This window comes from Schistocerca cancellata, chromosome 2 (assembly GCF_023864275.1).
Source record: "Schistocerca cancellata isolate TAMUIC-IGC-003103 chromosome 2, iqSchCanc2.1, whole genome shotgun sequence".
Classification (NCBI taxonomy): Eukaryota; Metazoa; Arthropoda; class Insecta; order Orthoptera; family Acrididae; genus Schistocerca; species Schistocerca cancellata.
The window spans coordinates 841,230,487-841,250,302 of NC_064627.1; the positions used below are offsets into that span (position 1 = coordinate 841,230,487).

Genomic DNA, 19,816 nt, shown 5'->3' on the forward strand with positions numbered 1-19,816 from the left:
CACCGGCTACGCGTGCGAACGCGTGGGTCGGCCTTCAGGCACGCACAGGGAGGAAGGAAGAAGAGGAAAAAGAAGAGAGAGAGGGAGAAAGAGGACAGACTGTCTCAAACGCCAAGGCGGAGACTAGAGAATGCAAGGAGAAGAAGGCAATGAGAAGGCAATGAGAAGGCAAGGAGAAAAAGGCAATGAGAAGGCAAGGAGAAAAAGGCAATGAGAAGGCAAGGAGAAAAAGGCAATGAGAAGGCAAGGAGAAGTCACGGGAAAGAGTAAGGAAGACAGTGAGGTGGAGAAGAGCAAAGAAAGGAACCAACAAAAGGAAGGAAGAAACGAGAAGTGAAAAACCAAAAAGACCACGATTATAGGTCGTGGAACCATCCGTCTCCGGACGCAGGCACTAACTACCCCCGTGAGGGGGATGGACTCCTTTTAGTCGCCTCTTACGACAGGCAGGAATACCTCGGGCCTATTCTAATCCCCGGACCCGCAGGGGGGGAATGACCACTGCAGGTAGCAAGGGGGGAACCACAGCAGTAATGACAAGGGACAATTCCTCAGACATCAACATGACAGATACATATAACCTCCAGCCACAGGTCCAAGTGCCATCCACCACCAGAAATGGAGGGTGAACCTTTGACAATGGCAGCCACTCATACTGCCAAAATATTGGGAAAATTGCTAAACACACTTGGGCTGAAGATCCTGAAACAGAAGTCAACAGGCAAAATGTCTGATGGAGAATATTAAATGTCTTGAGTGCTATAGAGTACCTTTATAGAAACTCCTAAAATTACTATATCAAGTACTGAATTGCAATAATATTGTTGTGAGGTGTGAGAGATAGAATGATAGACACTATTGCTGGGTGGGAACAAATAAGACCAACAAGGATTTTGAGACTCACTAAATTAATTACAAAGAATCGGTATGTGACAACTCAGATGAAAGTTAAGAGTAAAGCAGATGTCTCAAATCAAATGTTGGTTTGGTTTCAGTTGAAATGATTCGAAAGGGAAAGTTCTCTGAGGCTATGAAGAGACTGAAGCTCTTTTTTTCTTTTCTGTTTTTTAAGTAAACCTAAGACAATACAAGTTAACAGACTGAATTATTTTGGAACTCTCTTTATTCTTACATTATAATGATGTCCATTTCCTTGATCAATTTATTTTACAGCATTTAGTTTAACTATCAGTCTCCACATTTAATACTGAAAACCATGTTACAAAGTCTCACATTTAAGGAACATTGTACTGAGCAAAAATACTGCAGAAACTTTCTGCAGTTCTTATTCAACTAATCATCCCAGTCTATGTTAAAGTCAGCCAATCCCAAAATGCTAGGATGTTTACTTCTCACAGATGACACCATCTTCCCTGAGACTTCAATTGCATGTAAAACTGGCTCATGTATAAACTGTTCTATTCAGTCAAGATACACTCAAACTCAGTTTTGCGTCTTCTCCATCCCTTCTGATTAGGAAATCAGGTATTCACTAATAACTTTTATGGTTCACCAGAATTTGCTGGAGGCTCTGTCACTGTGTCCCCCTTCTCATTTGCTTTGTCTGAAACTTTAGAAAGACAAGAATATTAGGGTGTTAATATTCCTTAGTGATACTTAATACATGCAGGAATGATTGTGTGTTTAATCTCTTGTCTGTAATTCAACACAGTTTTCACAGATACGCGAGTACAGAATCAACTAATACTCAGTTCATTACAAATGTAGTAACAGTACTAGACAGAAAATACAATACAGTAGGAATGAACTTGCATAGTGTTCAACATGATATCCTGTTAGATAAATTAGAAGCAATTGGTATACGAGAAGCACTAAAGAAACTGTTTCAGTTATATCTCTTAAATAGTAGACAGGTGGTAGAAATTACTTCTACAAACATGAAAACCCAAAAATATTGTTTACAAATCTGATATTCAAATTGTCCCAATAGGGGTAAAACAAGGCAGTGTCCTAGGGGCTTCTCTTATTTCTCATTTATGTAAATGATATTGAAATTTCATTTTATGGTATTCATGTAACTGTGTTTACAAATGACACAAATGTTATAACTGAGAAATGCCACATATGGCCAACATCTACATCCAGAGTTTCAGAATAGATTCAAAATGGGTTTGAAATGAACAAGTTAACCTTAAATCTTCCAAAAACTAATTATGTTTGTTACAGAGAAACAAAGTCACATCATGATCTGGACCTCAGAGTTCAAAATATATTGTGAGGGTAACTGTCACCAAATTTTTAGGTGTGTATATTGAGCAAAATTTAGACTGCAAAGCCCACATTTTCTCTCTCACTAACAAGCTAAGCTCTACTTGCTTTTATGTAACTGGTATGGTGATTAGTAGGCAGTACAACAGAACTGTCTAAGTCACATACTTCTGCTATTACCTATGGCCTCATCATCTGCGGTCTTAAAAAACTACTACTACTACTACAAGCTATGTTCACTTTCCCTGAAAGAAAATTGCCTAAGAACATGACTTCAAATTTTAAGTAAATTTTAAAGAATTATACCTTTGAATATATCCTCAAGTGTGTCTGCATGGGTGAAATATGACCCCATTTTCATATCTATACCTAGAAATGACTTCTCTGTCTGCCTGTTCCACCTCCATAGATAAAAGCTCACACTTCGATTCTTCAGATCTTGACAAAGTAATTTTAACACCTGAAAAAGTGAAATCAATCAATTTGGATAAAACTTTTCTGATATAAATAGATTACTTTCCAACTAAGCAAATAACAGCATTGTCATGCCATCTGCTTCCATCTTACAACTAAATTTGATAGCATCTTGTGAAATAATGACTTAATTTCTTAATTGTGGCCAACATAGGAGCACAAACAAAAATAAAACAAAAATAAAATTCTCAGCTAAATAAAGACAAAAATAATGAACTGCACAAATGTTCATAATACTGACTTAATATTTTAGACATAAACCAGGAAACATAAACTGGAGGTGCATATTTAGTTTTAAAAAGTAAGACGACATGTTGGCAGCCTCAAAAACTGATGGCCCAAAATTGTAAGATATTCAATGAAAAATAGTATTAAAACAAAATGCCTACTGAAGATGGTAGTACAGTAGCGATAAATGATGGGATACTAAAAATAAATAAATAAAAAAACTGTCTCTTGCAACAACGCACGTCTCCAGTTATTATGTGTGTGTATTTGAATTAACAAATTTAGATGCCTAGATATGAGCAATGTAATATGAGTGAAAAATAAGCACAGCATTCTTCAAGGAAGAATGTGATAGTATTAGGGATACTAATGTAACTATGATTTTCACTTAACAATCATTACCATTTCTTGATTTACAACTGAAATAGTAATCTATCCTTCATTTGTAAATTCTGAGTTACTGTGCCAAAAGTTTTCACTTTTGAATTTGTGGTGCAAAATGGAGAAGGTATAAAATTATTATGCTCACTGGGAAATGCTATACATATTTCTCTCCATTGTATGACAAAAAAGTGTTCTGAGGTGCAAAAGGTAAGTAAAAAATGATAAAAATAGAACAAAATGCACCACCTATGCTTTACACATAGAGATATGAAAATATTTGATAATTAATTCCTGATACAAGAAAATATGAATCACTCCCTTTCAATATAACAGTCAAACTAACAGCTATCTGAATGTCCATCATAGCCTACCAATGTTAGGATTCCCTGTGAAAATGATAAGATTTAGAATGGGTTAGATAGAAACTTAAGAGTGTTTTTAGAAGGAATCTTTCATTCTGCTGCAGAGTGAAATAAATTTCTGTATTTATTATCTAGACAGATATCATGTGTGATTAAGGCAATGTTAGTTATATTCCTTATCATGTGAGTGCTAATGCAGCAAGATATTCATAACTGAACCAAGCACTGAATAAATTCGGATGTGTCATTGTAGGCAGTGCATGTGATAGGTGAAGTGCCAAGTCTGAATTTCTGTATGGCACACAGCCTTCATCTGACAGTAGGTTTCATTATAGGGTAATCTACACCGCACTAATGAAAGGTGAATTCTAGTTACAGTAGAGTGGTATTAATTGAAGGAGAATAGCAACATCAGTAATAAGATCTGAATTACATCAGTGGCAAATCACTTTTGCGGTTTCAAAAATAAATGAATATTTGTCATCTTACCTTGGCAACAGTTGTGTCAATCTGCCCCACTAAACTACCATCAAGCACAACAGATGATGGAGGAGATTCTGCACAGATATTTACAACAACTTCACGGATGTGTTCTGCAGAAGGAAACCTCAAGTTCTGCTGTGGTGACAGCAGCAGCACATTCTGATCACAGACCTGCACAAACAAATATGCTGTCATACTTTCCCTTTGATTAAACTTGGTTACTGAAAAAAAATAGATATTTTCACACAGAAGTAGGTGCACAATTTTGATCTTTGACTGTAATATATATAGTCTGCTTATGCTGTCATTTATTAACTAACTATGTTCAGCAAACAAATAAAACAGAGTAGCTGATGAAGAACTGAGAAAATAAAGTAAAAAAGCAAAAGATATGAATTTTAACCCTTGGAAACTGCTTGAAAATTTGCTGAAAAATGTCAAACTGTGTTTATTTTCTTATTTCAGAGACCTCTTCTGCTTCACAAGAAGCAAAGATGATAAGATAATTGTGTACACACCAACATCAAAAAATTACTTAAGTATTTAGATGATGAGCCATTGTTTTGCATTATTCTCTAAGTAGAAGATAGTGCTGTAATATCAGATATGCCTGTGTGATCTGAAGCTTCTACCAGATCTCATGCAAACATCAAGGAAATCTACACATATAATCCCATTTACACAAATCACATCAGGTTAAAAGCTCTCTTAACAGACAGGAGTTCTTCCAAGTACTTCCTAGTTCTGCAGAGAACATTTTTACTTACTACCCACAAAGCTAGAGCACAAGATATTGTTATTTCAATGGAAGAAGTCCCTCGACCCTTATAACTGCCATCTGCTTTCTGTACAAATTGTAAATAGCCTTTCGCTCTCTGTTTTTTATCCCTGCCACCTTCAGAATTGAAAGAGTATTCCAGTCAACATTGTCAAAAGCTTTCTCTAAGTCTACAAATGCTAGAAATTTAGGTTTGCCTTTTCTTAATCTAGCTTCTAAAATAAGTCATAGAGTTAGTATTGCCTTACATGTTCCCATATTTCTATGGAATCCAAACTGATCTTCCCCAAGGTCAGCTTCTACCAGTTTTTCCCATTCGTCTGTAAAGAATTCGCATTAGTATTTTGCAGCCATGACTTATTAAACTGACAGTTCGGTAATTTTCATATCTGTCAACACCTGCTTTCTTTGGGAATGGAATTATTATATTCTTCTTTAAGTTAAGTAAATTGCCCTTGTATAGACCCTCTATATACTCCTTCCACCTTTCTGCTTTCCCTTCTTTGCTTAGAACTGGGTTTCCATCTGAGCTCTTGATATTCATACAAGTGGTTCTCTTTTCTCCAAAGGTCTCTTTAATTTTCCTATAGGCAGAATCTATTTTACCCCTAGTGAGATAAGCCTCTACATCCTTACATTTGTCCTCTAGCCATCCCTGCTTAGCCATTTTGCACTTCCGCGCGACCTCATTTTTGAGACGTTTGTATTCCTTGTTGCCTGCTTCATTTACTGCATTTTTATATTTTTTTTATATTTTCTCCTTTCATCAATTAAATTCCATATTTCTTCTGTCACCCAAGGATTTCTACTAGCCCTCGCCTTTTTACCTACTTGATCCTCTGCTGCCTTAACTCATTCATCCCTCAAAGTTACCCATTCTTCTACTGTATTTCTTTCCCCCATTCTTGTCAATTGTTCCCTTATGCTCCCCCTGAAACTCTGTACAACCTCTGGTTTAGTCAGTTTATCCAGGTCCCATCTCCTTAAATTCCCACCTTTTTGCAGTTTCTTCAGTTTTAATCTACAGTTCATAGCCAGTAGATTGTGGTCAGAGTCCACATATGCCCCTGGAAATCTCTTACAATTCAAAACCTGGTTCCTAAATCTCTGTCTTACCATTATATAATCTATCTGAAACCTTTTAGTATCTCCAGGGTTCTTCCATGTATACAACCTTCTTTCATGATTCTTAAACCAAGTGTTAGCTATGATTAAGTTATGCTCTGTGCAAAATTCTACCAGGCAGCTTCCTCTTTCATTTCTTAGCCCCAATCCATATTCACCTACTATGTTTCCTTCTCTGCCTTTTCCTACTCTTGAATTCCAGTCCTGTTTCACGCAATCATTTTATTAAAAGTCTGATCATAACATTGTAGATCAAATGGAATGAGTGTGCAAGGATTGTGATATGGAAGACAAGTGGTTAACTTTTTTGGTTTATTGGAATAATTTTGGGAAATTGTGTAAAGGAGACCACATAAGGGACACTGGTGTGACCTCTTCTTGAGTACTACTCAAGTGTTTGGGATCTGCACCATGTCATGTTAAAGCAATCCTGAGGCAGGCTGCTTGATTTGTTACCAGTAGTTTCAAACAACACTCAAGTATTACTGAGATACCTCAGGAACTCAGGTTTACCTGGAGGGAAGGCAATGATTTTTTTCAGGAACACTATTCAGAAAATTTAGAGAACCATCATTTGAATCTGACTGCAGAACAGTTCTACTACTACCAACATACATTTCATGATGATACAAGATACATATTAGGGCTCATATGGAGACTTAGAGACAGTCATTTTTCCCTCCCTATATCTGTGAATGGAACACGAAAGAAAATGACGGGTAATGGTACAGTGTACACTCCACCACAAATAATGGTGGCTTGAGAGTATACATGTAGATGTAGATATAGATGTAGATAGTATTACATATCATACTACATATTATCTTATCACAATGTCATTTTAGGTTAGAGGGGACTGCCACTAGACTTTAATTTCCAAGCAATGAAATTTGTCAGTCAACAGGTCACAGTAGTTCTGCATTTCTTGTTAATAAACTGTGAGCCATACTTCTACATACTGACAGTTGTGGCCACTTGCATGGGATCGCCCTATGACAAACTACTTATCAACCATCTACAGGAATACTTCCTAGCTATTCCGAATCCCAAACCCTTCCCTGGTTCAGATTCATTGACATCATATTTATGATCTAAAACAAGGATGAGGACACCCTATCCATATTCCTCCAGAATTTCAACAGCTTCTACCCCATTCACTTCACCTGGTTCCTCTCACCCCAACAAGTCACATTCCTCAATAATGACCACCCATATCAATCCTATCAACCACCAATAGTATCTTTATTTCAATAGCTGCCACCCATTCCCCACCAAGAAGTCCCTAGCCACTTGTGACCATCACAACTGCATTGACAAGCAGTCCCTCACCATAACTGAATTGTTTATTTCAGAAACCACCTAAGTGACACATTTAAAAAAAAATGGAGATTTTGATGGGATGTTACTATTTGGAGATAAATACATCATTTATTGCAGAAACAGCCTATGTTCCATATTAAGATTGCTATTAGGCAGCTGTGTAAATAATGTGTTTATTTTGGAAAGAACCCAAGCACCGTCACTTAGGTTCTTTCTGTGGTAAATTCATTCCTCCATTCATGATGGTTGGTGGCCCTGTTAGGATTACATGTTTTTGACTCTTCTTTTGAGTTTACTGAGTCTGTTGTTGTTATGGTAATAAACATGGAGTGTGTGTTTGCAGTGGAAATATAGGTGTATTTAATGATTATTAAGTAGTGTGCAGTTCTTAAACCATGTCTGACAGTGCAGACAGTGAACCTAATCCTAAGTGTAAACACGGAGTGTGACATGAAGAAAAATACATGCAGAGCATTGTCAGAAAGCTAGAGGGTAAGGACTGAGTTATGTGTCCCACAAAGGAAAAAAGGCCACCCAGAAAGCCCCACTGAACATTGTAAACTGTAAGTGTAGCTATAAATGTCATTCAAAACTTACTGAAGAATCTATACAGGAACTCTGGAATAACATTTATTCTTTGGAGAGCAAAAACACATGAGACAACTACTTGCAAACATTGGTTGAGGTTATGCCAGTAAAATATAAGTGTAAAAACCCTAATGTACAGGAACAGATGAGATTCAAGAAAACACTGACATGTCTATTGATAAATTATGTAACAACAAAAAATCACACTCTTTATAAACACAATTTAAAACTGGATGGTTTTCTAACTCAAGCATGTAGAAATGTTTTCTTGTAAGTTTTTGTCATTTCAGACACCAGAATTAAAAGAATCAATAAATGTTCTGTCCTTAATAAAAGCCCAATGGACAGGAGAGGAAAGTCAAGAAGTGGGAACTGTGATCCAGGTGAAATTTGTGTACACATTCATAAACAAATTGAGAAGTTTGATGTGAAAGTAACCCATTACGGGGGCAAACCCAAAAAATACCTTGATGCACAACTTGATGTTGTAAAAATATACAATATGCTCATTCTAGATAACCCTGATCTACAAGACAGAGTTAAGTATAGTTTCTACTAGAAATACTTCAAAGAGAACTTTTCATATTCATTTGGTCAGCCACAAGTTGACGTTTGCTCAATGTGTGAAAGATTATCTGTGAAACTGAAAGACAAAGCTCTGAGTGAAAACGTTAAGCAGAATGTAGCAACTGAAATGGTTTTGCATAACAGAAGATCCAAAAAATATTATTCAGCTATGAAAGAAGCGTCTCAGAACAAAGATAATGACACTGTGGCATTGGCATTTGATTTCATGCAAAACCTGCCTTTGCCTCATATACCTGTACAGGAGGTATTTTATATGAGACAGCTCTAGTTAAATGTTTTTTCAGTACATTACTTAAAAACTAATCATTTGAAACTGTATGAAGACCATGAGGGAGAAGCACACAAAGGTCCTGATGAAGTCTGTTCTATGCTGCTACATTACTTTGACAGCGAAATTCCATCTAATGTCAAGCACCTCATGTTGTTTTTTGATGGGCCAACAGGCCAAAATAAGAATCACACAGTTGTGTGACAGAGGCCAGTTTGAGATGATTACGCACAACTTTCCAGTCTGTGGACACACTTTTTTAACATGTGACAGGATTTTGGAGGTATTAAATGGCTCTTGAGGAAGGTGGATAGAATTTATACTCCACATCAATATTCAGATCATGTTTAAGGCAAGTGTGTTCAGACATTTTCCCGTTTATCGTCTTACCTTGGACGATGTTCTAAGTTTTAAATGTTGTGGCCTACGTCACACAAGAAAACTACAAACTCTGATGAAACATCAGTTGTGGATGTACCAAGAGAACTTAAAGAGTCATTCAAGATATCTAGTTACAAACAGTTCCTGTACTCTAAAAATACTCAAGGAGAAGTTGTGGCAAAGGCATTTATTGGAGGATTTTCACCTACTTCCACTCTACTGAAAACTGACAGCCCACCTGAACTACCTTCTGAGAAGGATTATCCTTTGGAAAAGGGATGTTGATTTCAGTAATGTTATTAGTCAGATGTCAAATTACTGAGCAAGTAAAAACAATATTTTGTAGCATTACAAACACTTAATGGGTTTTGCACAATGTAATTTTTGGTTTTGGGTTCCAATGAACAAAAAGAAACTTGATGACCTGGCAAAATTGGTGGACTGAGCTGTTGGTTATGAAGAATTTTATGATAGCATCATTTAATGGACAACAACCGAGAAAGAAATTGTCGGGAACATGCCAGAGGCTGAATGAAGCCAGAAAGGCATTTACTGTACAAATTTGTATTTTGTGGTTCACTAATGTATACCTGTTACATTTTTATAAATATAACAGTGTTATTTACTTAATCTTTCACCTTAAAACTTGCAAAGATTAATCAATTTATCTGTCTGTTTCTATATTATTGCTACAGAAATTAACAGGAAAAGTTGTTTATTTCAAAAGTAACTTAAGTGCAACATTTTAAGAAATTGTTTATCGCACAGTGAATTTCTTAAAAATTATTTCGCATTTTGTACACATTTCTAGCACCTTAAAGTTTCATTCAAAAATATTAAGAGGAGATCAGACTTCAACTTACAATGCTACACAGTTTTTTTTAAATTTCCCAACATCCTGGAAAAGCGTACTTAGGTGGTTTCTGAAATAAGCAATTCAACTAAGGGTCTTGTTGAGCCATTCACACACCAAAATTACCCTCCACGCCTTGTCCATAAACAGATCTCCCATGCCTTGTCACCCAGTCATATACCATCCCCCTTATACTCACTGACACTTAGGCACATGTGCACACCACAAGAGCAGGCGCCCCTTGCCGTCCCCTCTCCCTCCCCCCCCCCCCCCCACACACACACGTACACAAACATGTACAGTTGCACTGTGCTCACTGGATACATACATAGAGGACTGCAATTCTGCAGATTGACTGGGACAACAAACACATTCTTCGACATGGTTTCAACTACCTCTCATCATGCCCAAAATGAGAAGTATCCTGCCCACTATCCTCTCCACCTCCCAGTGGCATTCTTCTACACACACAACATATGTAATATCCTAGTCTGTCCCTGTCCTTCTGCTTCCAACCCCTTGCCCCATGGCTGACATTCCTGTAAAAGACCTAGATGCAAAATCTGTCCCACTATCACCTACTCTAGTCCTGCCACAGGAGCTTCCTTTCCCATCAAAGACAGGACCACACAAGAGAGCAGCCATGTAGTCTTTCAAGGCAACTGCAGCTATTGTGTGCCAGTCTACTTAAGATCACCACTAACAAGTTGTCTGTCCAGACAAAAGGCCATTCCCAATCTGTGACCAAGAGACTGCTGGACCACCTGTTGCCAGACATGCCATGCAAACACAGTGTGCTTGACTTCAGTCACTGCTTCATATCCCACACCACGTGAACCTTTCCCACCAATGCAAGTTTTTCTCAATTGCCCAGGTGGGAACTCTCTCTGCAACATATCATTTGTTCTCGCAAACCACCTTACCACAACCTTCACTAGTCACCATCCCACATCCTGCTCCCACTGCAACCTTGTACCTACCTTCTATCCCCATTGTTCACCTACCTACCAATCACCTACACAGTTCTCTCTCTCTCTCTCTCTCTCTCTCTCTCTCTCTCTCTCCCTCTCTCTCTATCTCTCTCTATCTCTCTCTCTCTGCTCCCCCCCCCCCCCCCCTCACACCCTGAATCAGTACAGCTCTACCAATGCTGGACCTAGAAGCCCACCATCCTGTCTCCCACAAACCCCAACATGCTCCCAAAGGTAGCACTACAGTGCCTTTCCCCACCTCTACTGTGCTACCCTCCCCTTCCCCACACCACACCTCTTCTGTAGCCCCACTGCCCACCTCTGCTGCGATTGGTACTCATCCCAGTGCACCCACAGGCCTGAAGACAACAATGGGCCTGCATGTATGAGTGGTGCACATAAGAATCTGTTTGTTTTTGTTTCTCAGTCTGATGAACTCCATGTGATAGCTCAAAAATCTAACAGTCTACTTTTAAATGTGCCTTTCTGGTATTCAGCGCCTCCTTTGTGTGAAGAGTAGCAATATATTTTAATTTCAGCTGTACTACTTCTTACTTATTAGATTCTTAACAATACTTACATTTATTTCATCTACTAATAACCGGGGCCGAGCTGAATCGTACAACAGGAACAGTAAGTTAACTCCAACTCCAATTCCAATTCCCATTTCCAGACCAAGGAATATGCAGCAAAAAAATGTGACAATGTAGGGTATAAGATCCAGCTCTGCAAACAAACACACAAATAACAAAATATAAGTGACATGCTGAACAATGACTACAGTGTATCACTTATAATGTTTTAATATAGGTAGAAAATATACTTACCATGCAGCAGCAAAGAAGGAACATACAAAAATTATGAAAAGTGAAAGTTTTCAGAGGCAGTGGTTTCTTATTCTGGCAGAAGGGTTGAAGGGGAAGGAAGAAGATGATGGAAAGGACTGATGAGGTTTGCAATATAGGGAGAGTTAGGAAAAAATCATCATGAGCGCCACATAAGAGTAGCTTACCAGATGGAACAGAAGACTGATCATTGAGGATTTTGCTGTCTTTCCCCACCTCTACTGTGCTACCCTCCCCTTCCCCACACCACACCTCTTCTGTAGCCCCACTGCCCACCTCTGCTGCGATTGGTACTCATCCCAGGTAGTCAGAATGTACATACAGGTAGTAGTTTGAAAACACTGAACACAAGGCATGTTCCCAAATTTATTGCTTTGGATGTGAACAAACAATAGTCTACCATGTATCTGTTGTCTTTTCCTGTTCTAGTTTGTGAAATTAAAATATAATTTTTTTTCTTTGTAGATATCTGCAGTATATACTGAAACTATGTAAGGAAGAAAGTACAAGGGTTTCAACATACAAAATGTTCCCTTTCTTATACATCAGATGTTAGAGAGTTAGACATTTTCCATTTTACTTCTAGTCTTTGAAGAAGTTATCTGTTTCTCTGCAGTACTGCACTTAATTTAACAATAGAAAGTCTTGGGTGGGATACAAATAATTCAAGAAGTGAATGTAGCTTCCTATTATGTAGCTGATGCATTTAGTGGTTGACAGTGTCTTCTCTCTCTCTCTCTACACACACACACACACACACACACACACACACACACACACACACACACACAGTGTGTACTTTATTGGCCGTAAATATTCTCTCTGCACTACAGCCTGACTGGGGCGATGGATTTTGTCGGGGAGAGTGCAGTGAGAGAATAAAAGAGCAAGGAGGAGGCTTCAGTGATGGAGGAAAGAGTGGCTGATGGCTGGGAAGAAGAGACGGCAAGGGAACAAGACAGGAATGTGGCACCAATGAGCTTGTGCTGATACAGGCAGGGAAAGCTGCATGTGACATGAAGAAGAGGAGGATTGGGTTGAGAAGCAAGGGGTTGGGAGACAAGGACTGCTAACTATATGCCACAAGATTTCCATTTCTTGGGTGACTAAGAGGAGCTTTTTCAGATTCATATGCACATCTGCATCATGGCCACATCTAAGCACAGTTGTCAAGCAGCTTAGATGCTCTTCAAGAGTCTTCTGGAAAATAACAGTGTGGTCCAGGTAGCAAAGACACATCATTTATTTACGATCTCGCAGCAGGCCACTCATCATGTGGTCAAGAGTGGCTGCAGTGCTGCTAGGGCTTAACTGCCTATCTTTGAACTCACAGATACCATCAATTGTAATGAATGCAGACTTTTCCCTGTCACCTTCACAACTTTCTGCCAGTAGTCAGAATGTACATACAGGCTGGAGACGTACTTTCCTCCCTTCAATCAATCCAAGGTTTCATCAGTGTGTGGCAATGAGTATGCATCCTGTTTTGGAATTGTGTTCAGCAACCACTAACTGGCACAGAAATGCCATGTACCCTCTATCATGTTACATCTATTTACTTCATCAGGACCACAGGGGAGGACCAGAGACTTTCTGGTGGCTGACTGATGTCATCTCACAACATACTCTCAACTTCCTTCTGACTTATCCACCACTCAGCTATACTCAACATCAGTATAGACTGATGGGAAATGATCCCTAGTGTTGATATGCAGTTTCACACTAGATCTTCTGGTCTGCTATGTCTCCGCTCCTGACTTGAACATGTCCAAAAATTGCAACAGAATTGTCAGTGCTCCCTAATGTTATTCATCAACCAAGGTGAGGGCCTATCGACAAATGGGTAGCTGATTCCGTCAACTCACTGAGTTGACCTTCCTGGATTGATTTGCTACCCCTATGTATATACTCTCAGGGATGAGTTGCAGTTGCTCGTAGCAATTGGTGACTCCTCGTTCACTTGTGATGGATATTATCATTGTTGACACAGAGATTTCTTCTAAGTGGGTGAGTACTTCTTTGCATTTGACCAGAGGGTCACAGTTTAACAGTGTGTGTAGATGACTGACTATGACTTGTCTCATTGATGATGGTCAGAAAAGTGCATATTCAATGTTAGATGCCCATCCAGAGCAATCACTGTTGTGTGATTTTGTTGGAGGAGCTTCATCAATACGGCGCGTCAATCTTCCACAGTCCATAAATGCTTGCAATGGCTGTAAAATGTCCCACTTAAGGACAGTATTATGGATGTTTTTTTTAATAAAACGACAAATTCAAAGGCCTGTATTCTGTCACTTACACCTTTTATCACAACACAGGTTCCTGTTGCCTGGGTGTATATTCCATTTTCAACCTTCAGAGCAATGGTCTTTGAACTTTAGAACATCATTTTCTTCAATTGTGATGATAAACATCCAACAACACAGAAAATGGTGTCTCATATTGACTAGTGCTTGGACAGGTGGGTGGTGATGACATCAATGCCGTCTTTCTGGCATCATCAATTGTAACTCGAGGAGAACTTCGATTTCTATTACCTCACCTCCGTAGATGGTCATTTCATTTAGTTTTTCTAATTTTGTTGGCTCAGTGAATGGCAGGAACTCCTGTATAGCAATAGAGAAGAATTGTCACACTGAATAGTGACCTCAACCAGCATAAGTGATTGACTTTGCCCTGCAGGTCTACAGCCATTTGAATTTGGACATCTTTTTATTGTGAATCCAGATGGCTGTTAACAGCAGCATTGAGTGTCAAACCCACACAGGAGGCATCACCAGTTCAAGAAGAACACTGTAGGACATCTTTCTGCATTCTCTTTTCTGGTGTGTTGCTTCGATGTGTTGCCATCGCCAAATGAAGTCCTCTCTTGTGGTGGCTGCAAATGAAGCACTTGATAGATGTCCTCTGCCCTGCCACAGTCTTCATTGGGTGTGGAACTTCAATAGTTTCTATCATACTTGTGTTTGCTGTACAACACACCACCAGAATACACTGTATATATAATGGAAACAGCTCCCCATGTCATTGGGTTCCACTCTTTAGTTGATCATTGACCTCACAGACCTGCTCCTGATTGTTGCTAAATATCTTCTTAATTTATGGCTGACATTTGTCCCAAATGTTGAGCTTTTGCTAGTTGATTTTGACCCATTGTTGGGCTCCACCACACAAATCATGTCATTACACTTGTTGCATTTAATGACATGGCAGCATCAAATCCCTTTAGACATTTAGTCAACTCCTGGCCCATACCTCCTGAAACACTGCTGGATACCTGATGTGCATCATGTAGTCTGTCTGTATCTGGGTTCCCGTCCATGAAAATGAAAGTTTTGGTGTAGTTTTATCAGAGATGTAGCAATGTCAGTTTGTAAAATATCAGGATCTTGTCCAAACTATGTCACATAGAATCCAGTATCATGTACCAGTTAATTGTGAACATGAACTAACACTTCACACTTAAAGTACATTTATGAATGTTGCACTAAGTACACATGAAGATGAACTGCCTACCTCAATAGTATGTCCTTCCATTTATACATAAACAGAATGTTGTAGCAAATTACAATATTTCAAAAATAAGTATGTGGCAGACACTACCAAAAATCATAAACGTCACACCATAAATAATAGCAGAAGGGAAGAACCACAGTGACGGTCAGCACATTGGCAGCCAGTAACAAAACCATGGTGGACAAGACACAGCGTGCATCAGTGTTACAAATAACACAAGGTGGATCATTTAAATGCTCAGTGATGGAATGTGTCTTATGTAATAATGTCCTCAATAAACCAATTTTCCCAATTCTTAACTTTTCTGTAATATGGTACAATATATTATGGACTAACTTACTCTTTGTTTTCCATAACAAGCTTAATATTGCAACATCTATCATGAAATACATTGCTGTGATGATGATTCCAGCTAATGTTGCTTTAGGTATGAAGTAGAATGTAGATGTCAGGAAGCTCAGTGCCAAGAGAATCAAAATTCCTGAAAGAAACACAAAAATCAAATAATTTGAAAGAACTACATAAAATACAGAACTCTTATTAGGAAAATATTCTCAAATTAACTATAAAATGGAGGTGGTTTGTAGACTTCATTTCAGTATTTGCCCACACCGAAGTTAACACTTGGTCACTGTGGACTGACTGTTCGTTATCTGGTTATTGTCACACTGAGTTTTCTAGACCAGCTTTAATTTCCTTGTGGAGGAAAAAGAAAATATTTTCAAGTATCTAAGTGGTGAAAGTGCCTAAGGCAAGGATGAATTCATGAAAGACCCATCAGTAAATGTATGTTTGTGGATGGGTAAACCTAAATATAACAATCATTGTAATACTTAAGTCTTCATTAAATTATTTTTTTGTGAAAATTTGATGTACATACTTGTCTCTGTTTGTTTGAGCCACCTTATTTCAAAACCAGTAATGTCCAAAAGTTTGAAACTGAGATTAGTGCATCATTCCATATAGTTACAACAGCTGTTTACATCTCAAATGGGTCTGGAAAACTTAACAGGACATGCCGAAACTGCATACTACACATGTTTTTCATTGTTATAACTAGATATGTCATCCATGAGTAGACCAATAAGCCACAATCAATAAAAAACAAATATGTTAACAAATAATGATGATGTGAAAAATTTCAGTGACACTTTTTGTTTGGTATCTAGAGTTACATCTCAACATGATACCACATTTGGTAAATATCACTGACATTCTACACTTACATGATGAAAAATTTGACTGACAAGTGAAAAGAGATTAACAAGAGGAATTGTGATCTACCCTGTTAAGTTTGCAGTAAACTAGAATATGACACGAAGTTGTTAACAAACATAGAGCTTACTAAAATGCAAAATTTTTGAGATGCTTAATCAGTTAGAAATCTATGTCTGTATTTCAGATGTCAGCTGCAATGGAACATATTTTGTGTAACATTGTCATTCCTTCACTTTACTGTTTCATTTTCAGTTAGATTTATCAGTACTAACTTCAACTGGTTTTAGCATCATGTGCATATTACAAAAATATTTGGCTGAAACAATATATCACCCAAGTCTTCTTGAAGGGCATGCTCTTGGTCATATTAAAAGCACACCTTTCCATGGCACAAAAGCCCTCCCTTGCGTAGACCAATCGAGTTGGTTGAGGAACTCTGTGATGCACTTGCTAAATAAACCCATGGGAAAAAATGCTAGCTTCTTTGGAGACCTATCTACTTTTATTAATCCTTGCTGATAATGATCCCAGACTGATGACTGATGTACAGTACAAGGATCCCTAAAATGAGTGATTTGTAAGCTCCCTCTGTTGGTGAATTACATTTCCTTAGAATTCTTCCAGTGAAGCGTTTTTTTATCAACTAGTTTTATGTGGTAGTTCAAATTGAAGTTGCTCTGGATGCACCACCATGTTAACATTTGCTACTGTCCCTAGGAACTGATCACTAACCAGTGATCAATTGCTTCTTTCCAACCATTTATGCAAAAATACATTGAATTTGTTTATCTTGAGAGTCATCTACCAATCCTCACACCAAGTATAAATCCTCTGCAGGTCTTTCTGAATTCATAATAATTTTCTGACACTGCAACTTCTCTATATGCAACAGCATCAGTGATGATTAGTGTCATGAAATTTTTGACAGTACCTATTCAGTCAGTACCTGGGATTAATAACAGAGTCTTGTATCATTTCTAATGGGTACACACAGTGTGTCTCAATTATCTTGACTATTACAAATAACTTTTAATCCAGAAGCAAAATAAAGAAATGTATGAAGTAAATGTTGCTTAGTTACCAGGGGGATACTGACCAGCATGACTGCCTTTCTTATGACTTCATTCATTATGATGATACAAACAGTAACAGCATCCTATAATTTTTTTATTCAGTGATACACTTCCTCTCCTTAAGACTTGTTCAGAAACATACCACAGCATACCATTCACGTAAACACAATTTTATTATAGGTGGAGCACAAAATTGATTCTGACAGTCCTGTTCTAGCACACAGTGCAGGTATTTGGGGTAATGTAACTCCTCCACTTGCTGTAGTTCACAGTAAACAAATGGAAAAACAAGGGAAATCCACACAAATAATTTAGATTTTATGTGCTCACATGTACATTCATTGCAACAGAAGTGATAACAACTTCAGCAGATTCATCTATGCAAGTTTTACCATGACCATGTTTCGTGGGCTTTAAACTCCCCATTTCCTGAAGAGTCACAAAACAAGAAAATATCTGTTGGGAATATGAGTCCTTTTCAGGGTATCACTCCCTGCAGAGAACCTCTGCCTTAGTGGTATTACACCTATTTTCAATCACAATAATGTAAAAGTAATGGTTGAGCAGTTTTTAATCATAGACTGCCTTCAAAGTAAACAAAATATTGTTTAAAATTACTAGTGTGCTGTACTGCATGTACCCTTATTGTAAATAAGGAAATGTTATTGGAATTACTTTTCAGCTAACTTACATTCTTCATACATGGGTAGTCAAATTTAGTACACAGTTTCAGATCAATTTTACCATTCCCTGTTTGTTTCTTAACCTTCAGCATTCAGTGGTTTCCATCTGATAATGAAAGTGGCACCTCTACTACTAACTACCAGAAATGTGACATTCAGGTATTTGATCCGTACTTCCATTTCGTGCACTCAAAGGACAACGTGGAATTACAATTCAATCCCTCAGGTCCAACATCACTGCTATCACTTAGTGTGTATGGATGAGTTAAAAAATCAAAATGGGGAACCAATATTGAGCTAGAAAGAAGCTTAAAACATCACCAATCATTCTGAAATATTGTGAAAGATCTTGTGCACACTGTTCTTTACCACAGTCATTAAATGTTCACATATTTTGATCCACACATATATCTGTCAGTCAGATTTGGTCCTCTCGCAGTGTTCTCCAATAAATGTAATGTTATATACTAGGTCTACACCTTTGCTTCCACCGTTTTTTCTCAAAGTTTGGAGCTTTATTATGAAAAACTTACAAAAAAATTATGATTCATAGTATTGCCCATCACTGGTCACTACATTCTCCCATTTTTTGGATAGCATACAAATCTCGTAGTGGAAGAACTGGGTGTCTTTTGTGGGGATCCATGAATCTATTCAATTTTGCACTTGCTCATATGATCCAGAAGTGCTGGTCAGCCAGACTGTATGCCACTGATCGAGAAAGCAACATATGGAGAATATGGTGGAAGGGATAGGACTTCTCATTTCAACATTCCCACGTGTATTTTGATGGGTTTTGCAACATGGGTTTGAGCACTGACCTGCTGCAAAATTACACTAATGTGTCTATCGCTTTATTGTGGCCATTTGTGTTTCAGTGCTGGGCTCGAATGCATCAATTGCTTTTGATAATGGTGTCCTGTGACTGTCTTTGTCTGTTTCAGTAGCTACAAAAACATTCTGTCTTCCACCGCCATGCTGGCCTTTGGCATGAAAATCACCATTCTTAAGGCATTTAAAACATTCTGTGCACGTTCTTCCACTAAGAGTTCCCTCATCATTTGTCTTACACAGCATTTTAAGAGCCACAGCTGCAGAATTCATCATGTTAAAGCAGAAAATTAAAACTTCCTGCAAATGTGGAGAAATGGGTACGTAAGTTGATGTACTTAATCAAGAATAACCTTATGATGCAATCGCAAATCGACTAATATTTTTATGGCATTATGCTTACAGATGCCTAAGCTTATTGTATTACACTTATGACCAACCACCAAAACTCCAATTGCCGCTACTGCCGTCTATTGCAAACTGGCAGAAGCAAAGTTGTAGACCTAATAGTTAATGATGGACATACAGTAATCTTCAGTGCAAAAAAGTCACCTGTCAAATGTCCAAGTTAAAAGATTTTTGGTACTAGAATTATGAGAAAAATTTATTACTTTT

At 38.0% G+C, this 19,816-nt stretch overlaps 1 protein-coding gene across 4 annotated transcripts in view; it reads right to left on the reverse strand.

Moving 5' to 3' along the window:
- Positions 1–1,303: 1,303 nt before the first annotated feature.
- LOC126162757 (sodium-independent sulfate anion transporter-like) overlaps positions 1,304–19,816 on the reverse strand; it is a 220,202-nt gene continuing 201,689 nt past the window's right edge. For all 4 annotated transcript variants that reach the window (XM_049919443.1, XM_049919444.1, XM_049919442.1 and 1 more), the window contains 5 exons: positions 15,737–15,877; positions 11,613–11,758; positions 4,167–4,331; positions 2,536–2,689; positions 1,304–1,570 (listed from right to left, as the gene is read on the reverse strand). In XM_049919443.1, the coding sequence (XP_049775400.1) occupies positions 1,503–1,570; positions 2,536–2,689; positions 4,167–4,331; positions 11,613–11,758; positions 15,737–15,877 (674 nt within the window). In that variant the 3' untranslated portion in view covers positions 1,304–1,502. The remainder of the gene's footprint in view (positions 1,571–2,535; positions 2,690–4,166; positions 4,332–11,612; positions 11,759–15,736; positions 15,878–19,816) is intronic.